The sequence below is a fragment of the Sardina pilchardus genome, chromosome 10 (genome assembly GCF_963854185.1).
Source record: "Sardina pilchardus chromosome 10, fSarPil1.1, whole genome shotgun sequence".
Lineage (NCBI taxonomy): Eukaryota > Metazoa > Chordata > Actinopteri > Clupeiformes > Clupeidae > Sardina > Sardina pilchardus.
In genome coordinates, this window is record NC_085003.1 from 32,571,645 (window position 1) to 32,591,909 (window position 20,265).

The window sequence follows — 20,265 nt, forward strand, 5'->3', positions numbered from 1 at the left end:
TTAATTAAGTTTTTTTCAGTGGTGTATCTAGAAACTAAGCTCTCATAAGTCAAAGAGGACTTTGGTTTTATACTGAGGGTGTTTTTTGGAAGTGCATTTGGTTTCATTTTGTTATTCAAAGGAACCTGTTTTGTGTTGAATGTGTGTCCTGCTCTGTGCTGCTTTCCATAAGTATATTTGCATCATTGTGTGCACATGTGGTGTCGTTGAGTCAGTGTGAATTTTAAGCTCTTTATCTGCGTTTCCTGCCAGGCTAGAGAGGGGCTGTTGCTTAGCATGGCCCCACACTTATTTCTTTCAAAACAGTCTTTATGAGGAAATGGCTAACCTACTCAGCCTGTGGTTGTTGTTTATGACTAAGAAAAAAGGCAGAAACACAGAGGTCAAAGTCCAGTAGAGGAAGAGGCTGCTGCATGTGACCGGGACGAGTGTGTGTGGGTGTGATTGTGAGGGGGGAGGGGGGGTTGAGGTGCGGGTGAGACTGACACAGAACTTGTCATGACAGGATTGGGCAGGCAGGGGTGTATGTTTAACTGAGTCATAAAGCGAGTGGGGGAAATTCTGTGGTCTACATGTCAGTTTAGACAGCGCAGCACTGAAGAATGCTTTCGATTTAGCAGAATGGTGCTGATTTTTTTGGTGGATGAGTCCTGTTCCCCGCTACCCCCCTCTCCTCCACATACACAGCTGTTTACTGATCACATCTGCTGTGCATTTGTAGTTGTAGCTTTGTTGGCTCAAAGTGCGTTGCCATAAGGGGCCTGGCTGGACCCACTGGAATGTAGCACAGGGTTTACAGGCTGCGCTTAATTATTTGGTTTAAAGAGGCTTTGTCAACACTTAAGTCTTTGAGTGACTCTGTAGGAAACAGGCCCATTAAGTATGTAATGATCTTTTAGTCAGGCCTCTACTCTTTATCGCAAAAGTATGATCAAAGTTGTTTTTTTATGTGACCAAACAAGCTAACACACTTACAGCAAGCACAGTATACCACTGTTGCTTTGTATCCCTATATGGATGCTCTTGTATCGTCTCTAAAGACTCCTATGTGGCTGGATTATTTTTCATCACGAGTTACTCTGATATTTTGATGGCTGATGTATGTTTACACGAGCTGAAACTCAGTACGACACTTGATAGGGGGAGTCAGAGGTGCTGTTGGTTTCCTCTCTCACCAGCTCACCAGTTTAAAAAGACAGGATTCCTGATTTAAGAAACACTCTGGTATACCAAATGCCTGTTGTATTCTAAAAAATACATTTCAGTTTCATTTTTGATTACATCTGTATCAAGGGAACGACCTGTAGTAACCTCCAATGCTGGTGAAGGGGGAAAGTATCTGACTTCTCTCCCGGCTGCCACGGTAACTTGACCTGATTTCTCATGGCTGTTGACATCAGCTCTCCTCTCAGTTACCTTTACATGTGTAAATACCTTTTTTACAGTCTATGGTAAATACACATTTTGCACATCACCCATTGAACTTCTGTCTCACACTGATCACCATTGTATTCTACTCGCAATATGAAAAATATGCGCCAACACACAATTGTCAGCATATTATCTGACTAATTTCTCAAGTTCTATTTTAGCCTTTGTATCAACTAAAGCTTATTTAGACTTTCATAATGCAACTCTACGTGACCCGTAGCACCATCACCTACCCGAGTTATTACTGAGTTACTGCAGAGTCTGCAGTCCTTTCCCTCTCCCACCTCTTCTCAAACTCAGAACTAAATATACACACTCACATTGCTAGAGTGTAACTCATAAGACTCTGTCAGACTACTGGATGTAGCACCAGCACAAGTGAAAGAATAAATGTGTGTGTGTGTGTGTGTGTGTGCATGACATGTATGTGTTCTCATATGTGTGTGTGTGCATTGCTCACTCTTTAACAGGTAGTGCTGTGAATCCAAGCAAATTTTTTTTAGATAATTTTGCAGGAACAGGATAACCAGGTTCAAAATACAAAAATGGGGTATTTGATTCAATAGCAGGTGAGTCTCTCCTCTGCCTGGGCAGTGCCACATCCATTTGGAGGAATGGTCAAGATGGTGTGCCAACGGCATTGGTGTCAGCTGCAGTTGACGGGCTGACGGGTGATCCCCCTGCCTTCTATGTTGTGTCTGCAGCATGCGGCTCTTGCTGTGTGCGCAGAGGTTTCATGGCACAATAGCGAAAGTACTTAAAAATTCATGAGACGGTGTTGATTAAATTTTAATGGGATCTTTTCACCTCTCAGAAGCCCATCCTCCCTGCTGCAGTGCCAGGCTTCCCAGGAACACCACGACAAGAGGGAAAAGCGTGGGAGTCCATATGGGAACAATCGCCCCTTCATAGCTCTGATATTGCACTCAAACACAATATTGGCCAAGGCTTAGGAAGGGTGTTTTCATACCTCCTGAGGAGGTGCAGTTATAACCCCACCTATTCCTATTTTTTACAGCAACACACACACACACACACACACACACATACACACTTAGACACATTATTGTGCTGTATGTTTGTATACATTGATCCTACACAATCAATTTTTGATAGTTTACTAGAAATAGGTGTCAGCATGGCAACAGCATGTCTCTAATGGACTGGCAAGTAGTGTTTACCTTGAGTGGATCGATTATGTGTGTAACACTAGAGATGACCAGAAAGAGGCCTACTCTGAAAACAACTCAGACCCATATCCACACCAGAGGCAGTACTTGGCAAGAGCTCTGCCATTGAGCTGAGAGGCAGAGGGCGCCGAGGGACACGCTTGCACCATTTGCCATGCAACATTACTGGCCATGTTGATACCAATTGATCTGCTTGTCTCTCTCCTGTCTCAACGCTCAATATTTTTCAAACCTAGATACTGAAGTCTAGCACTGGCTTATTTTACAGTAGGCTATAGGCTATGCACCAGCAGGGGCAGCTCTCTGACAGGGCAAATATATGCTGAAGGGTTCCATTGGCAGTCACAAAAGAGGGTTAAACATAAACATTGAACTGCTCAAAATAGCCACCCATAAATTCAGGTATTAAATTGATAAATTAGTTTGGTTAGGCAGAATGACAGGCATAGCCTAAATCGCGGTTACAACAGAATGGTTAGCGGTTCTTGGGAAGTAAGGTAGGCCTACTGAACATTAGATTAACACCCTCCCCACTAGGCCTACACACCCTTAAAATCTAGCCTATCTGAAGAATTGAAATTCATTGAACCAAATTGAACGGTTGAAACCTTTGCACTGACAAATGCTAAACGCATTCAAATCAAATGTTCAAGCAAATGTGCTGGAAAGCTTCCATTTCACAACACATGAACTTTGTGGTATAGTCTACACAGAATAAAGTGGTTTTATTGATATGAGGACTAAGAAGAAGAATGCATTTCAAATATTACATTTTATTAGGCTACACAGGCCTAAGTATTTTCATTTAATTGCGAAATCAACCGCTATATTATATTATATTACATTATATTATATTATATTATATTATATTTTAAAATAATATAAGTGGGGAGTGGGCCATGATGACTAAGCTTCGTCACGTCGGTGCACACTTCTGACGTCTAGGGATATGGACGGATACAACCTGTGGATTGGCTGCCTGAGAGCCTTTCAACCAATGAAAGTTTTAAAACTAAACCGCGCGGGGAACGTAATAGGAAGTATACGTAATCAAATGCAGGCTATCGAATAAACAACATGGTTTTGAAGGATATATTTGTGATGAATTGACTGTTTTATAATTAATCGTTGGCCATGTGCAGTCCATCGATAGAACAAGATTTCACAGTTTTCCGAGAAGAGCGAGACACGTCTGGTGACCGAAATCAGCAACTCATTTGATTTTATTTGACAAAGGCCAAGTTGCTGCAATGGTATCCACAGATAGCTAATTTAGGTAAGTCAGCCATGACGGCTAAAAGAAAGCAGTTAGCTAAACAAAAGTGCTTCAAATTACACTGTAGTGTAGTCCTGCTGTTAAATCCAAATGTTGTGTCCTAATTATGTTATGTCCTAATGTTAAACTTGCTGCTTAAAGGTAATCCTGGCTATGGTTGTCACGAGAGAAGTGAGTTAGTTAGCGTACTAATGCAGAATGTCTTTGGAGGCGTCAAGTGTGTTGGCACCATCGCAGAAAACGTCGCTGTCATCTCTACTTGGTAAGCTGCACTTTTAGTTGCCTCAGAGAGAGCACTGGTCACCGTCATTTCACAGCGTTCCTGAACAGGAAATTAGATCTTGACTCTAATGTTAATCCCAGACTCGGGTCTGTCAGTAGCCTCTACATCAGGTGAAATTCGCAAGTTGGTTTTGATTGTTCATGTCCTGTGGTTTGCAGCTAGCCGGGCCGGGAAGAGGCCGAGAGAGCATCTGTCCGGAGAGGAGCTGCAGGAGGCTGCTATTCAACTGCTCAACAGCAACCAGAACCTGTCCGATCTGCTTCTAGAAGTGGGAGTATGTCCGAGAGAGAAGGAGGCGGCCTGACGGCCAGTAGCCTTGGGCTGTTCACTAATTCAGCCTGACAGTGCCATCCATATTAATAAATATCAACCCATTCCAGAGACATCATGATGCTGCCCACCCCTATGTGTTTAATTGGATGTGTGCAGTCAGTGTGTGTTACTAGTTTTGCATGGTTAGCATTTATCAACAGTATCCTGCAGACAGAAGTCTTGATTGTAATAATTATTGTCACATACTGTATATGATTAGACCAACAGCTGATTGTTTCAGACTGCATATTTTCTATAAACTGTTGGTCACTTGGGTGTGTTTTTGAACCGATTTTAATGTATGTGTGTTTGTGTGTTTTTAATGTAGCAACAAAGTCCCAAGTTTGGGAAAGTAAATCATTACCGGGATTCTGGAGAAAGAGATGCATTTGATCACTGCCCTGTCCCTGTACAGAAGACTGGAGCTTCTTTCCTCTGTACGTTTTCATCTTATGTGCACAAGCATCAGCCCTCATCACATTTCATGTCACACTTAATTTTGTAGTCTCCCAACACGCTCCAGCTTTGGCATATGAAGTTGGACAGGTTGAGTGTCTGTTATGAGCTTGCTGTGTTAGTGATGTCTGTCCACTCTGTAAAGGCAACGGTCAAGTCAGCTGTGGCTACCGGCATTTCATGATGTATGTTGGTTGTGTACTGCTGACTGAGCTGTGTGTGTGTGTGTGTGTGTGTGTGTGTGTGTGTGTGTGTGTGTGTGTGTGTGTGTGTGTGTGTGTGTGTGTGTGTGTGTGTGCGCGTGCGCGCGTGTGCGCGTGTGTGCATGTGCACAGTGAATGAGCTGAAGAGGCAGTCTCAGGAGCTGGGGGTCCCTGTGGGTGTTCTCTCAGTCAGGGTGGTGCTGGAGAGAGTGCTGGAGCTGACCACTGAGAGAGACGAAGATCATGTGCTCCTGACCTCAGCACAAAGGGTACCTGCCACTCTGTTTTCCTTCTTGTTGTCCCATCTTCAGAGCTGTCTGCCAGTTTGCAATAATAATAATAACAATAATTATATCCATAACGATAACTGTGAAAACTGTTTTAACATATTGTTTCAGCTCGTGAGAATAGTTTTATCCATAAAGCAATGGTTGTGATTGTGCGTGTAAGATAGAAACCAATGAAGTCAGAATTATTACCAGAAAATGTACACATCAAAACATGAAAGACTCATGAGTGTGGACCCTTAAGTCACTCAAATAGTTTCTTGCTATTTTTAGCTGTCAGTGTGGACAGACCTGTTCAGTTGACAAGCTATGTCAGTTGTAATGAACCAAAATACGTTGCATGCCGAGGTTGTAGAACTTACGTAGACTGTACTCGTGTGTGTCTGTGAGGCATTTGTATTTTGATGGCTGAACGAGTTGCGAGGTTGCTCATGTGTTTGTTGTGGTAAATGTTTTTCTCAGGCCCAGCTCTGTGTGCTGCTTCAGTCTACCAGAGAACTCCTCTCACTTGGAACCTTTAGTCCCAGGCTTTTATGGCAGGAATATTGGAAAGCACAGGTGTGGGATTGTGTGTGTGTGTGTGTGTGTGTGTGTGTGTGTGTGTGTGTGTGTGTGTGTCTGTGTGTGTGTGTGTGTGTGTGTGTGTGTCTGTGTGTCTGTGTGTGTGTGTGTGTGTGTCTGTGTCTGTGTGTGAATATTAAGTTAAGTACATTTAGTTAAGTGTTTAATGTATCCATTTCTCATCCACAGCCTAAGCTTGAGGTTGTCTTCCATTTACATTCTGAAAACATACTTTCCATGGATGACCTTCTTGAAAGGTTAGTTTCGGCATGTCACACCCCCTTGTTTACTTGAGGCTTTGTTCAGTTCACAGTAAATATAATCTACAGTAATGAACACAAATATGAGGGTTTTGTCTAAAGCTTTGCATGAATATTAAGTACACTGTCATATTGCATGAATATTAAGTACACTGTCATATATGCTTTATGCATTAGTTTTATTCATATTAAATTTCAATATCCAAAGAAAAATACTTACTTTTAGGGATGGACTGGGACTAAAAAAAAAGGCTATGGACATTCTTCCAAATAGGCCCACTACCATTCACGCACGTGCACACATTAGCTGTGTATCATGATGCAATCTCACAATATTATTGCTGCAAGTGAAAGTATCACATTCAGAATAGTCAGTTGGATTTGATAGAAAATGATAATTATTGATCAGTGATTATTATTTTGCCTCATACATTCATTCATGTAAGTAGCCTAAACCAACAGGGATGTCATCTACCGTTATGGTACTTTAAATGGCCTTGAGTGTCTGTTCATCTTTTTAAGACTAACAGTACATACTACAAATCCTACTACTTGGTCAGGTCAGTGCTTAGTACATTTTCAAGATGTGTATGGACCTAAAGTTGGAACTGTTCTTTGCAAATACGAGGTAGTTGTGGTAGCAAGCATCTAGACAAGTAGACAATGCAACTCATTCTTTGTCATTCAGTAGTGAGGCAACGAGCTGTCTGTTTTGCACAAGGACCAAAAAAAAACAAAAAAAAACAGAAGCGTCCTTACCACCAAACATGCAAAGTGTAGTCTGTGAGAGGCAGGGACGTTGGAACCAACTTCTGATGCGTTGAAATGGATGATGTGTGCATGGCATCTATCACGAACCCAGGCTTGGACCTCTAAAATCATTGGGTTAAACCCCCCTCTCCCCCTGAATTTTTTTTTTCAAATACTGGTTGCTAAACACACAATCTTAATGTAGTTTGAGGTGGACAGCAATAGTTACTAAAGTCTTCTGTCAGACTCACATCAAGATTACCCCATGCATTATAGGCCTACCACATTTCACTGCCTGACTCGCATAAAAAAGCATGTATGCTACTGAACATGGACATCAGCATAGGTGATGACGTTTTGTGCCAACTTGTTTGTTGAAGCACAACCACAGGCAGCCTTTTTGGTGAACAGTGGACATTTACCTTTCTTTGGTTAGTTATAGCACATGTACATGTATAGCACATTCATCATAGACCTCGGTCTCATGGCTGGCTATGAGCCTGCTACGTGCGTTTGAACGAAACTCCTTGTCAGCTATGTCTAAAAATCAAAAGTAGGCTACACCAAGGAAGCAAAGATGAAAGGTTGGCATGCAAAAAGGCATGTGAGACATTGGTCAATTGCTAGAGTTTACCATCTTGGTGACACTGTAGCCTTTCCATTGTCCCTTCTGCTTATCCTGCTGTTGAAAATGCGACGAGGCAAATGTTGCTGGGTTTTTTGAATAGCAGTGATAACTGATAGTGTAGATATGGTCTACTGATAGGCATACTGAAACATATCGAGCTAGGCTCTTAGATGGACGGCCATTTTGGACTTTTCCAGCCCGCCCCTGCTTTGCGTTGCGACACTCTCTGATGTTGCCGCCACGCGATAAACCATTTAAAAAACCTGTGCTGAGTGGCTGTACGCTCACTGCACCTTTGTGATTCTTGAGATTTTTTGTGTGTGCGTGTGCGTGTGCGTGTGCGTGTGCGTGTGCGTGTGTGTGTATGTGTTCAGTAATGATGATGTTGGGAGCTGGTTGGTGAAGGAGATCCAGGCTCTGTGTGGGTTAGTCCCTTCCCAGGAGGTGGAGGAGGAGGTGCAGACCAAGCAGAAGATCTTATCAAGTAGGAGCACCACCACATACCTGGCTATTATGAACACACATTCCAGCCATGTCCCCCTGTTTCAATGAGCCTGACATTTAACATGTTGACATTTGAATGATGGTGATAACTGAGAACTTAAAACCCTTGAGCTTGGGTGTGTTTGTTTTCCACGTAGCTGCTTACAGTGCTGACTTAAAGCAATGCATGCTGGACTTTACACAATGCGCATTGGTCAGCGGTGTAAGCCGCTGAGAACACACCCATTCAGAACTTAAACCTTTGTTAAACCTCGCCACAAACCTCAAAAGGTTTGTTAAAGTTTCTCATCGTGACAATTCTGACATTTCTCTGGTATATTATTACAACAGCAACCAGAATTAAAATACTAAAGTACAGAAGTAAAGTACAGGCCTCTAGATGAATTTTGATAGTTTACTTTTTCTGTTGTGAGCATCTCAAAGAACTAACCCAACGGATGAACGCACTCTTTTAACAGTCTCATGTACATTGCCGTTCAAAAATGTGGGGTCACTTAGAAATTTCCATTCCACTCCATTGTAGAAAAATAGAAGAATAGAATAGAATAGAATATATACTTTTTTGATCCCGTGAGGGAAATTCAGTTCTCTGCATTTAACCCAATTTAACCGAATTAGTGAACACACAGCACACAGTGAACACACAGTGAGGTGAATCACACAACCCAGAGCAGTGAGCTGCCTGCCCAACCAGCGGCGCTCGGGGAGCAGTGAGGGGTTAGGTGCCTTGCTCAAGGGCACTTCAGCCGCGGTGGACTGGTCGGGGATCGAACCGGCAACCCTCCGGTTACAATCCCGATGCGCTAACCAGTACACCACGGCTGCCCCAAGAATACCAGCTGAGATCAGTTGCATTTTTTTTTTTAAATCAATGCAGCAGTTTTCAGATGACGTTATGTGCTTACATAATTGCAAAAGGGTTCTCCAATGTTTTCTCAGTTAGCTAGTTGATATCAGATTAGCAAACAGAATGTGCCCTTGGAACATTGGATGAATGGTTGCTGTTAATGGGCATCTATATACTTGTATGTATATATTATGTAGATATTATAAAATTAAATGTCTGCCAACAGTTATTTACAGTACAACATTAATGATGAGGACAAGACATTTCTAAGTGACTCCAAACATTTGAACAATAGTGTATATACAGCGCCCTCCACAATTATTGGCACCCCTGGTTAAGATGTGTTCTTTAGCTTCTGATAAATTCATTTTTTTTCCAAATAATATAGGACCACAATGAAAAAAAGCGTAAAATCCAACCTTTAATACAAGTGCATTTATTTAGAAGGAAAAAAATCCCACATTAAGAAATAATTATTTTACATCAAATCATGTGTGCCACAATTATTGGCACCCCTGATGTAAATGCTTTGTACTTTGTACAACACTTTTGCTAATAAAACAGCACCTAATCTTGTCTTATAATGTTTCACAAGATTAGAGAAAACAGAAAGAGGGATCTTCGACCATTCCTCTTTGCACAAAATCTCCAAATCATCCAACGACCTGGGTTCTCTCCTCTGCACTCTCCTCTTCAACTCACCACACAGGTTTTCAATGGGGTTGAGGTCTGGGAACTGAGATGGCCATGGTAGGAGCTTGATACGGTGTCTGGTGAACCATTTCTGTGTAGACTTGGCCATATGTTTAGGGTCATTATCTTGATGAAAGACCCAGTGACGATCCATCTTCAGCTTTCGGGCAGAAGCCACCAGATTTTGATTTAAAATGTCCTGGTATTTCAAAGCATTCATGATGCCATGCACCCTAACAAGGTTCCCAGGCCCTTTGGAAGAGAAACAGGCCCACAGCATCACCGATCCTCCCCCATACTTCACAGTGGGCATGAGGTGCTGTTCTGCATACTCATCTTTTTGTTACGCCAGACCCACTTAGAGTGTTTGTTGCCAAAAAGCTCTAACTTTGTCTCATCTGACCAAAGCACACGGTCCCAGTTGAAGGCCCAGTACCGCTCCAGACGTTTGTGCTTATGATTTTGAGTGAGAAAGGTTGTTTTCCCTGCATGCCTCCCAAACAACTTGTTGACATGTAGATATTTTGGAGACTTTGTGACTCCAAGATGCAACCATTTGATGCAATTCTGTAACAGTGAGTTTTGGAGATTTTTTTATTTCTCTTACCATCCTCCTCACTGTGCGTGGTGGCAAAATAAACATGCGTCCTCTTCCAGGCTTGTTTACCACTGTTCCAGTTGTTTTAAACTTCTTAACGATTCCTCTGACCATAGATATGGGCAGGTGTGCGAGTGGCTATTTTCTTATAGCCATTGCCTTACTTATGAAGGTCGACACACATCTGCCTTACTTGAACAGTGTGTTCCTTTGTCTTTCCCATGTTGAAGAGGAAATGGCCTCTGTGTCACGTCATATTGATAGCCCAGGGAAAACAGGATGTTAAGAATTACTAATAAAATGTTCCTACATACTCTGATTGACTTTGTAAACTACTGTAGAAATGACAGAAATACTTTAATTACATTTATTTCCTAGGAATTGTTAGGGGTGCCAATAATTGTGGAACAGGTGATTTTATGAATAATAATTATTTCTTAATGTGGGATTTTTTTCCTTCTAAATAAATGCACTTGTATTAAAGGTTGGATTTAACGCTTTTTTTTCATTGTGGTCCTATATTATTTGGAAAAAAAAATGAATTTATTAGAAGCTAAAGAACACATCTTAACCAGGGGTGCCAATAATTGTGGAGGGCGCTGTATGATATGTAAACATATTTTCAACATTGTGCTCTAGCTGTTATGTGTGCTCTGGTGCGGGGTGGCTTTGAAGAATCCCAGGACACCACTTCATCTTCCAGAAGGTTCCCTCAACGTTGTTGCTCCGTGCTGGACAGCATGCTCTCTTGTGAGTGACTGATGTCTCATTTTGACTTCCTTTCACACTGAGGCTCTGACCAAGAGCGTGTTGTCTGTTGCATTAGCCACAGCTGTGTTGATGTATAACCTAGGCTCAACTTTAGCCTTTTGACACACTTCTATTGTTAGAATAGCCTCGGGGGTGCCAGACTATATCTTGGCTCAGTTTTTCGCGGGGATTAGAGTCTGGAAACTCTCAGCTGGGATGACCACGGCCTAGCGGCTCTCTGGCAGGCCGGTCAGTCGCCCACGGGGACCGGCTGATCCATGCCGCTTCGATGTGATCTCAAACGGCTCTCATTTCCACGACCCTTAACCACACACCGAATGTCCAGGCCACAATTAACCGGAGTCAAATCCTTTGTTTGTTGTTACGCAAACCTGGCCAATAAAGCTGATTCAATAAGGGAAGGGTGGGGCTGTTGAAAACAAACGGGGCTAATTGTGGACTCATTGGTGGACTTTAATTCTCTTAATCAGGGCTGCTGGACTCGCTGAGCTCCAGCCAGGGCCCACAGGAACAGGAGGATGGGGAGGCAGCAGCAGCAGCAGCAGCAGCGACGGCCTGGTGAGCTGACCCAACCACAATCTGATGACACAGCCTCCCATGGCTCAGACATGCAGCTTGTGTTGATGTAAAGTGAATTCTTTTCCTCCTCCCTCCCTCCCTTTCTCTCTCTCTCTCTCTCTCTCTCTCTCTCTCTCTCTCTCTCTCGCGCGCGCTCTCTCCCTCACGCTCTCTGATGGCATTAAACAGGGTGGGAGTGTTTGAGGCCTGTGTGTCCCACGCCTCTGTTCTCGGCCAGGCTCTGCGGCGTTTCTCCACACGCTCACTCACACACGTACTCACCCACTGCCCACGACTCAAAGGTGAGCAGGCAAACATGTACACACACACACACACCACACACACACACACACACACACACACACAGATACCTACACCAACACATCGATATTTTTTATTTAGACTGAAACAAACCCTTATCTCTGATACTCATTCGTGAGGAAATGAGTTTTGTGTTCAAATTGTGCATTTTCAGTGTCAGATGCAATTGCCATGCAGAACAGCTGGACCTTTGCCAAACCAACCCCCTCTTGACATCTCTGTTTTGTAAGGTGGGCCTAGTCTCTCTTTTGTGAACATAAGCCTCTTGTGATTGATGATGTGTGTGTGCGCCATAACTGAGTCAACAAACAGTACTGCTTCATAATACTGAATGCGTGTGTTTAGCATGGCCACTGTCACAGCTGTGAGGCAGAAGTCTCATGGGAACTTTATGTTGTTCATTGGGAAAAAAATCGAATTAGCATGCATTGTTTGTTTACCTGGAATGAAGTGATGTGAGGCAAGAGATGTGAAGCACTTCAATGGTGCTTCATTAGTTAGAAACGCAGCTGATTTCTCTTTTCCTTTTGAGCAAAAATTGCTTTACGCAAGTGACATTTTGAGACCATATGCTTGGAGAGATTGAGAACAGAACATTTCCCGTGTTAACCACTTCCTCCTTCAGTGGTATCCAAAGCTACAGCGTGCACGTCTAGTACTGATAAACGCCTCATGCTAATTCATGTCTTGGTCCTGTGACCAGAGAGAGAATGCTGTGTGCCATTGATGGCCCTGTGCGTAAATGTTCTCTCTCTTCAATCACTGACACGGAACACATTGGGAAGTACTTTGGGAATTTGACTATCTGACTTGTGCGTGTGTCTGTGTCTGTGTGTTTGTGTGTGCGTGTGTGTGCGTGCGTGCGTGTGTGTGTGTGCGTGTGTGTGTGTGCGTGTGTGTTAGCTGTGTGTGCTGTTCAGTATGGAGGAGCTGCTCTCTCATCTGCAGCAGGTGCTGGAGACCCACGAGGTCAACTGGCAGCATGTCCTTTCCTGTTTGTCCACCCTGCTAGTGTACCATTCAGACGGACAGCCATGCCTCAAAGGTACACACATGCACATGCACCCACACATACACCAAATGCACAAGCCAGGATACACTTGAAAAAAGTCACCTCTGTTAAGTAAATCTGGAAATCCCACATGATAACCTTTCCCCCTGCACACACACACACACACACACACACACACACACACACACACACACACACACACACACACACTGTCTCACTTATACACACATACCATTATTTACTATTATTATGCAATCATATGTGTGGACACAAGTCAGGCAGCAGCCGTGTTTGCTTTCCAGCATATTCATTTGTGTTAATGAATGGACTTTGGTTGATGGAGCAACTACCTGTTTGCTTTACCACTGATATCATGCCTGACTGTATAACACAGTGCACACTTATAGTAAGAACACAAGTTCCCTCAAAACAGCGATTATGTAAATTATGTATGTCTGCCTTTGTCTCTTCAACAGAAATGTTGTCCAGACTCCTGAGCTTGGCGTTTGAAGCCTACGACCTGGAGAGCATGATCACCGCCTTCCTGCTCGCTCGCCAGGGGGCGCTAGAGGGCCCAGCACTGTTCCCCTCCTACAGCGACTGGTTTAAGGTGTGTTAAGGCCAGTTCAAACCAAAGATTCGCGACGGTCTGAGACGGTTGCGGAGAGCAGTTGCGGCGGTGTGAATCAAAAGTTGCAAGCAGTTGCAAGCAGTTGCAAGCCGTCGCTAAACATTCAACATGTCAAATCTTAGTTGCAGAGTTTTAGAACGTCGCTGGTTTTTAGAATGTTGCAGCTCGTCTCGTCGCGGATCTTGTGTTTGGACTGGCCTTTAGAGAGAGAGGGAGCGAGAGAGAGAGAGAGAGAGAGAAACATGCCCTCTGATTCAGCATACACTCTCCATTACACTGGGGCTGACCTGATAATTATGGGAATATGCTTGGGTAATGGGTTATATCTTTTTATGGGCTGCATCGTGGATACTTAGCCAAAGACTATTTCCTCACAGTCTCCGTGTACTGTCTGTGAGAGCAATCAGAATGTCTATTCAGGGCAGTGCTTAGGCCTCTGGGAGAGGGGAAACACCCTTCTGCACGCTTGATAAATACATGAACGCACATATTTGAGCGTCTTATCAGACATGACTAATCACGTCAGACATGACTAATCATGTCAGCACCATTTCGGTGTAGCCACTGTGATCTCTCAAAAAGTCCCAAAAATGCCTTGTGAAATGAAACCTAAAGGCTGAATCTGCTACATCACTACTTCATTCATTTGTGTGAAGTATACACTGGTGTATCCATGTTGTTGACATGGAAACCCTCTGTCTCCCTTGTCTTGGCTCATTGGCTGCCCTGCCGTGCGTTCGTGTCCGGCTCATGATGTAATGAATGGAGAGCTTTATTTATAAATGGCTCCCCCGTTGATTCTGCTCCACTGCTTCTCGTCCGTCTGTCAGTGCAGGTAACATGTGGCAGTAAAACTGCTGTCGGTGGCTTAACTGTTTAATCAACTCTGAAATGGTTTGGGGGATGCAGTAGGGGTGTCTCAGCTGTCATGTGTTGAACAGGGACGACACCACACACACACACACACACACACACACACACACACACACACACACACACACACAGAGACATGTATATTATCTCTCTCAGGTTCAACTTCACAGTCATCACAATAGAACTAGCAGTTTTTTGTTTATTTTTAGCTGGCCTTTGGAGGTGCCAGTGGTTACCATGGCAACAGCAAGAAATCGGTGGTGTTCCTGCTGAAGTTCCTGTCTGACCTGGTGCCCTTTGACCCGCCACAGTACTTGAAGGTACAGTTCCACCCGGTGACCTTTAAGTGGCCTTTGAGCCCAGACAGAGTCATTATCGTGTGCATAATGTAGCCTGAAATAACTGCAGAAGAGTGCGTCTTAATGAAGTTGACCTTCTGAGTTATTCGAGACCCGACTGTTCTTTTTTAGATTCTGGTGAGCCGCTTGTCTGACAGGTGTTCACTACCCTCCTCTCTTCCTGTCCAGGTGCATATTCTACATCCCCCGTATGTTCCCGCCAAGCACCGTGCGCTCCTGCAGGAGTATGTGTCCCTCGCTAAAACCAGACTGGCTGACCTGAAGGTAAGCCCAGTAGTCCTTGAGCCAGGGGCGTCGCTCGGTGCCATCTGAGGGGAATGAGTCTCATAGCGAATTTTGGCTAGAAATTCCATTGGCATTGGTAGTAGCTTTTTGTGTGTTATCACCCTGTTTGAGGGGATATATTGCAAATCTTAACAAATAGGTATCCCCAGAGCGGTAGATAAAACAGAGTGCCGACACTCCCATAGACCTCCACAGGAAAAAATGGCAGCGCTTTTTCCAGGCAATTTCCTTGTTATGGGACTTTTGGAACTGTTTACAGCCAATCTCTTGGTCAGTAGTTAATGAGTTAATTGATTACATCTTCCAGCATCTAGAAGTACATCCCACCCTCCTCCAATTCAGCCATTCAGCGCAGGTTTTTTGGAACTTTTGATCGCGTGGCGGCGACATCAAAGCGTGTCGCCACTCTCTCTGTCTATGGCTCTGGGTATCCCCACAAAACGTCCACAGCTGATTATTTGCATTATGTCAATCAAGTTTTCTGAAAAGTGATGTATACACTAGGTAAATGAGCCATTTTCTAGTGAAATACGCAATAATTTACATTTCACTCAAATATGTCTAAAGTGAAAAACAAAAAGAAGAATTCTGAACCTGACTTTATCCAGTGATAAGGTTTCTGTACTTAAAATGTATGCAAATTATTGCATATTTCATTAGATAATGAATCATTTACATATTTATACAGTTTTTATGCAAAAAATATTTACTTAATGTACATAATCAGCTGTGAAATCACAACTTTTTCACCCAAGGCTTCTGTTTAGGCTCAGTCTGTTTATCTGATTCTTTGCTTATCATTTGCTAGCAGGAACCTCTTCCAAATGAGACAAGCTAGATAAAAGGGGAAGGACCATCACCAGTCGTGGTTGTTTTGCTGCTTGTTTGGATGTGTGTTCTTCCACTTTCTGGCTCACATGCACACACACACACACTCACACACACACACACACACACACACACACACACACACAATAGGAGCCTCTTCCAAATGAGACAAGCTAGGTAAAAGGGGAAGGACTATTACATGTTGTGGTTGTTATGCTGCTTGTTTGCATGTGTGTTCTTCCACTTTCTTGCACACACTAACACGCACACAAACACGCACAAAAGCCTATTGTGTAAGCATGGGTAGCCCATAAATTTGAAAACTATGTGACACCCATGTTTCGAAATTCACATCATGTTCCCAGTCAGTACTTACTGGCCTGATCATCTGTCTGTGTATGAACACTGGATGAATGGTCTGTAGTGGTTTGACTGGTGAAATGTTGTGTGCAGGTGTCAGTGGAGGAGATGGGTCTCTATGAGGATTTGACTGGAGCTGCTGCAGCTGTTCAAGTAAGAGCTCCCCCTGGTGGTTTAAGCACAGCAAAGGCAACAGGCTGAAGGCACAACGTTTGCATTTCCCAATTCATCTATTCTCTAACTTCTTTTTTTTTTTGGCGCTTATATTGTTTCAGAACTTTACCTGCCTGTCCCTTACAAACTTTTCATTTTCTCTCTCTCTCTCTCTCTCTCTCTCTCTCTCTCTCTCTCACACACACACACACACACACACACACACACACACACACACACACACACACACACACACACACACACACACACACACACATACACACAGCCTGAGCATCAAGCCCAGCAGGATGCGGAGAAGGCCATTTCTCTGTTTGAAAGCACTGGGAAGATTTCAGCCATGGTCATGGAGGCCAGGTAGCTGCTCTGTGTTTCTCTGTGTTCACATTGCACGTGTCTTTACTGCATACAGAGGATATTCAGTAGCACTGCTGTTCTCTCTGTGTTCAGTATTTTCAGGAGGCCCTACTTCCTGTCCCGCTTCCTGCCCGCCCTCCTTACTCCACGTGTGGTCAGTATCCCTGTCACTCAAAAATGTCTTGTTATTCTTGAGTATAATCAGGTCTGTGTTTGTAGCTTTTGAGGATATGATTGGTGTAATTTTGTATTGAATACCTGTGCTACCATCTATGTGTAGTTGCCTGTCAAGACAGATGCCAGAATGAACTTCATTGAAGCTCTGCGGAGGTACACACACACACACACACACACACACACACACACACACTCCTTCTCTCACTTTTACTCTTGCACTTAGTGTGGTGTACGCTCATTTGTCCATTAGAATGCATTTCAATCATGTTCACTATCTGACATCAGAGTAAATCATTATGCAATCGCTTTAATTGAGTTACATTTATATGGAGCACTCTGGTGTGTTTTGTCCAGGGCGGATAAGATCCCATCAGCTGTCTACGCATCATACACAGACTCCTGCCAGAGCGAGAGCCAGAAGCAGCAACATGGTGAATGTGTGTGTGTGTGTGTGTGTGTGTGTGTGTGTGTGTGCAGTGCTTGAAGTGGGAAAAAATAAGTGCAGGAACTCTAATTTTCTGACATTTGACATTTGTGCGGTGAAAAAAAAAATCAAGTCTTTAGGATGTGTTGGTTGAAAAACTTTTTTTATTTAATATTTTTTTCAAGCACTAACCTATAGGCCTAGGTTACTTTTTTCTAATTAACAAATGGAATATGGAAAACCATTAAAACAACACGAACCAGACCAGTGCAGTATAGCCACTTGTAGGCCTAACAATAGACTGGGCTAATAAGGGCCCTAGAACCAGAAACCTTTGGGCTAAAGGCCCAGATGAAGAAAACTGTGAAATAGGCTGTAGGCCTACTTGTTACATTGATTTAATTAACAATAACTGGCCAAGAACAGAGATTAGGTCAAAAGTCAGAACAAGTGGGTAAGTGTTCTTTCTATTGCTATTTTGGGTCCTGAAATGGCATTTCAAGCATCTGCCATGGCTATATGACAAACAGGGGTCTGAATACAACTTCTGATATGAAAAATACATTATTTTGAAGTGGGGGATATGGAGAGGTATGAAAAAAGGCAGAAATTTGATGTGATTTCCAAAAAGGATTTCTCGTGATTATAGCTAATTACACAGAGGCATTCTATACGCCGTTGGAATCAGTAGGATCTCCTGTTTATTTTGATATGTAGTTTGCCATAGGGCAGTAACGAAATCGTCAGATATTTCACAGAGACGAATGGGTATGACGCAGACCTGAATGTGCCATTAATTTTTGTAGGTAACTGTAATTTTCAACGCTAATTATCTCGCGAACCGTTCATCACAGAAACTAGCGGCTAGTACCATTGGAAAGGTCGGGTTCTGCAGTTTCATATGATATGCATGTTATTTCTGTGCGATTTTCTCGCGCAGCAATAAGACCGAGAAGAATGGGTGCGGCCGCGGCCGCATGGTGCGTCTCTCGAAGAGGGCAGTGAGGGTCTACCGGCGGCCCGATGGTAATCTTCTCGCGGCCCGGTAGATTGAGAAACACTGTGATAGGGCACTGTTGTGGCTCGTGGGTAATGTAGTCTTTCGTCGGTCTTGTGATATTGTCTATTCTCGGGCCACTGTGACTGTCACTGCGTCGTATCAGTTTCAATAAGTACCGGAACGCTGAAAAAAGTGGCGGAACCCAAAAGACGAAAATACAGAAGTTCCGGAACTGCGTTCCGCTGCGTTCCGGCCCACTTCAAGCACTGTGTGTGTGTTACTGTGAGCAGATTCCTGCTCTGAGTTTGATTCGTGAATTCGAGTCCGGGCTTGTGCAGGGCTGAACCGCTCAGGTTCAGTACAACGCAGGTTACATTGAACCAGTTCCCTTGATTCAAACTATAGCCCTCAGGCTAAACCTGTGTGTGTGTGCGTGTGTGCGTGTGTGCGTGTGTGCGTGTGTGCGCGTGTGCGCGTGTGCGCGTGTGCGCGTGTGTGTGTGTGTGTGTTCAGGTGTGGCCAGGCCCCTGGAAGGCAGTGAGGCTGTGCTGGCAGTGTTGCGCTCTCAGCTGCAGGAACTCCGGAGGCTGCTGTCCTCTGGAGCTAACCATGGAGGCAAGTGCACTCACACATCATGCACTACAACATGTCACAATTCACAGTTCACTCTCTCTTACTATCACACACTCACACACACACACACACACACACACACACACACACACACACACACACACAATAGGAACCTCTTCCAAATGAGACAGAAGTTGGATAAAAGGGGAAGGACTGTTACATGTTGTGGTTGTTTTGCTGCTTTTTTGCATGACATATGTGTTCTCCCACTCTCTTGCGCACGCACACACATACACACACACACACACACACACACACACACACACACACACACACACACACACACACACACACAGACACACACACACACACTCACACACACACACACACACACACACACACACACACACAGTCCGGTACCTGTAAGCCCCTGACCACTCCTCTTACTCTCTCTGTGTGTCTCTGTGTTGTGGACTGCGCAGATGTGTCGGCCCAGCTGGCCCGAATCTCGGACACTCTGAGCGAAGCGTCGCCCGAGCCCGCGGAGGAGGCGGTCGGACGGCACGTCGTCCAGCTCCAGACGGGGACGCTCTCCTCCAACGATCTCCAGACCAGAGTAAGAGCTTCCACTCACTTGTGCCGCGTGTGCACTGCCCACCCAATTCCACTGGATTCAGTCAGTCACACACAGGACAGGATCCGCAGGTCTCACTTCGTACTCACTTACACAGAGCATGCAGCATTGCTCCAACTGAGCTGTGGGTCTTTTTTTTAAGTATATTTTTTTGGCCATTTTATGCCTTTATTGACAGTGACAGTGGAGATAGACAGGAAGTGAATGGGAGAGAGAGCGGGGGTGGGATCCGTTAAGGACCACGGGGCGGGAATCGAACCCGGGTCGCCGGCGTGCGGTGCAGGTGCCCCAGCCAGTTGCGCCACGGCTGGGGCCTGAGCTGTGGGTCTTTGTGTAGGACCAGAGAGGTCAAGTGCAGCTGTGCAGTGGGTTTGATGCTTGTGTCTTGTACTTCATTGTGCTTCATTGTCTCATGCGTGCACTCCCCTCCCCTCCCCTCTCCTCCCCTCTCCTCCTCCTCTCTCCTCCCCTCTCCTCTCCTCTCCTGCTTGTCCCCGTGCTCTGTTGAGCAGCTGGTGAATGCCCTCCTGAGGGGCTTCTGTCAGTGTCTCCTGGATGCCTCCAAAGCCAATCCCCCCAACAGGTGAGAATAATGTATACTTCTCTTATTCCAGACTTTATATACAGTATAATGATTTAAGTGTCATGACCT

At 44.3% G+C, this 20,265-nt stretch overlaps 1 protein-coding gene across 1 annotated transcript in view; it reads left to right on the forward strand.

Annotated features, from left to right (window-relative positions):
• The first annotated feature begins 3,666 nt into the window (after positions 1-3,666).
• Positions 3,667-20,265, forward strand: part of LOC134094355 (Fanconi anemia group A protein) — a 26,436-nt gene continuing 9,837 nt past the window's right edge. Inside the window, 25 exon segments of the mRNA XM_062547851.1 lie at positions 3,667-3,897; positions 4,039-4,159; positions 4,339-4,454; positions 4,821-4,929; positions 5,284-5,420; positions 5,901-5,996; positions 6,189-6,256; positions 8,012-8,121; positions 10,919-11,029; positions 11,521-11,608; positions 11,798-11,910; positions 12,084-12,128; positions 12,131-12,159; positions 12,833-12,974; positions 13,418-13,551; positions 14,655-14,765; positions 14,973-15,068; positions 16,371-16,430; positions 16,717-16,805; positions 16,899-16,959; positions 17,086-17,135; positions 17,337-17,413; positions 18,920-19,021; positions 19,462-19,595; positions 20,126-20,196. Of these exon segments, the coding sequence (XP_062403835.1) occupies positions 4,096-4,159; positions 4,339-4,454; positions 4,821-4,929; positions 5,284-5,420; positions 5,901-5,996; positions 6,189-6,256; positions 8,012-8,121; positions 10,919-11,029; positions 11,521-11,608; positions 11,798-11,910; positions 12,084-12,128; positions 12,131-12,159; positions 12,833-12,974; positions 13,418-13,551; positions 14,655-14,765; positions 14,973-15,068; positions 16,371-16,430; positions 16,717-16,805; positions 16,899-16,959; positions 17,086-17,135; positions 17,337-17,413; positions 18,920-19,021; positions 19,462-19,595; positions 20,126-20,196 (2,213 nt within the window). The 5' untranslated portion in view covers positions 3,667-3,897; positions 4,039-4,095.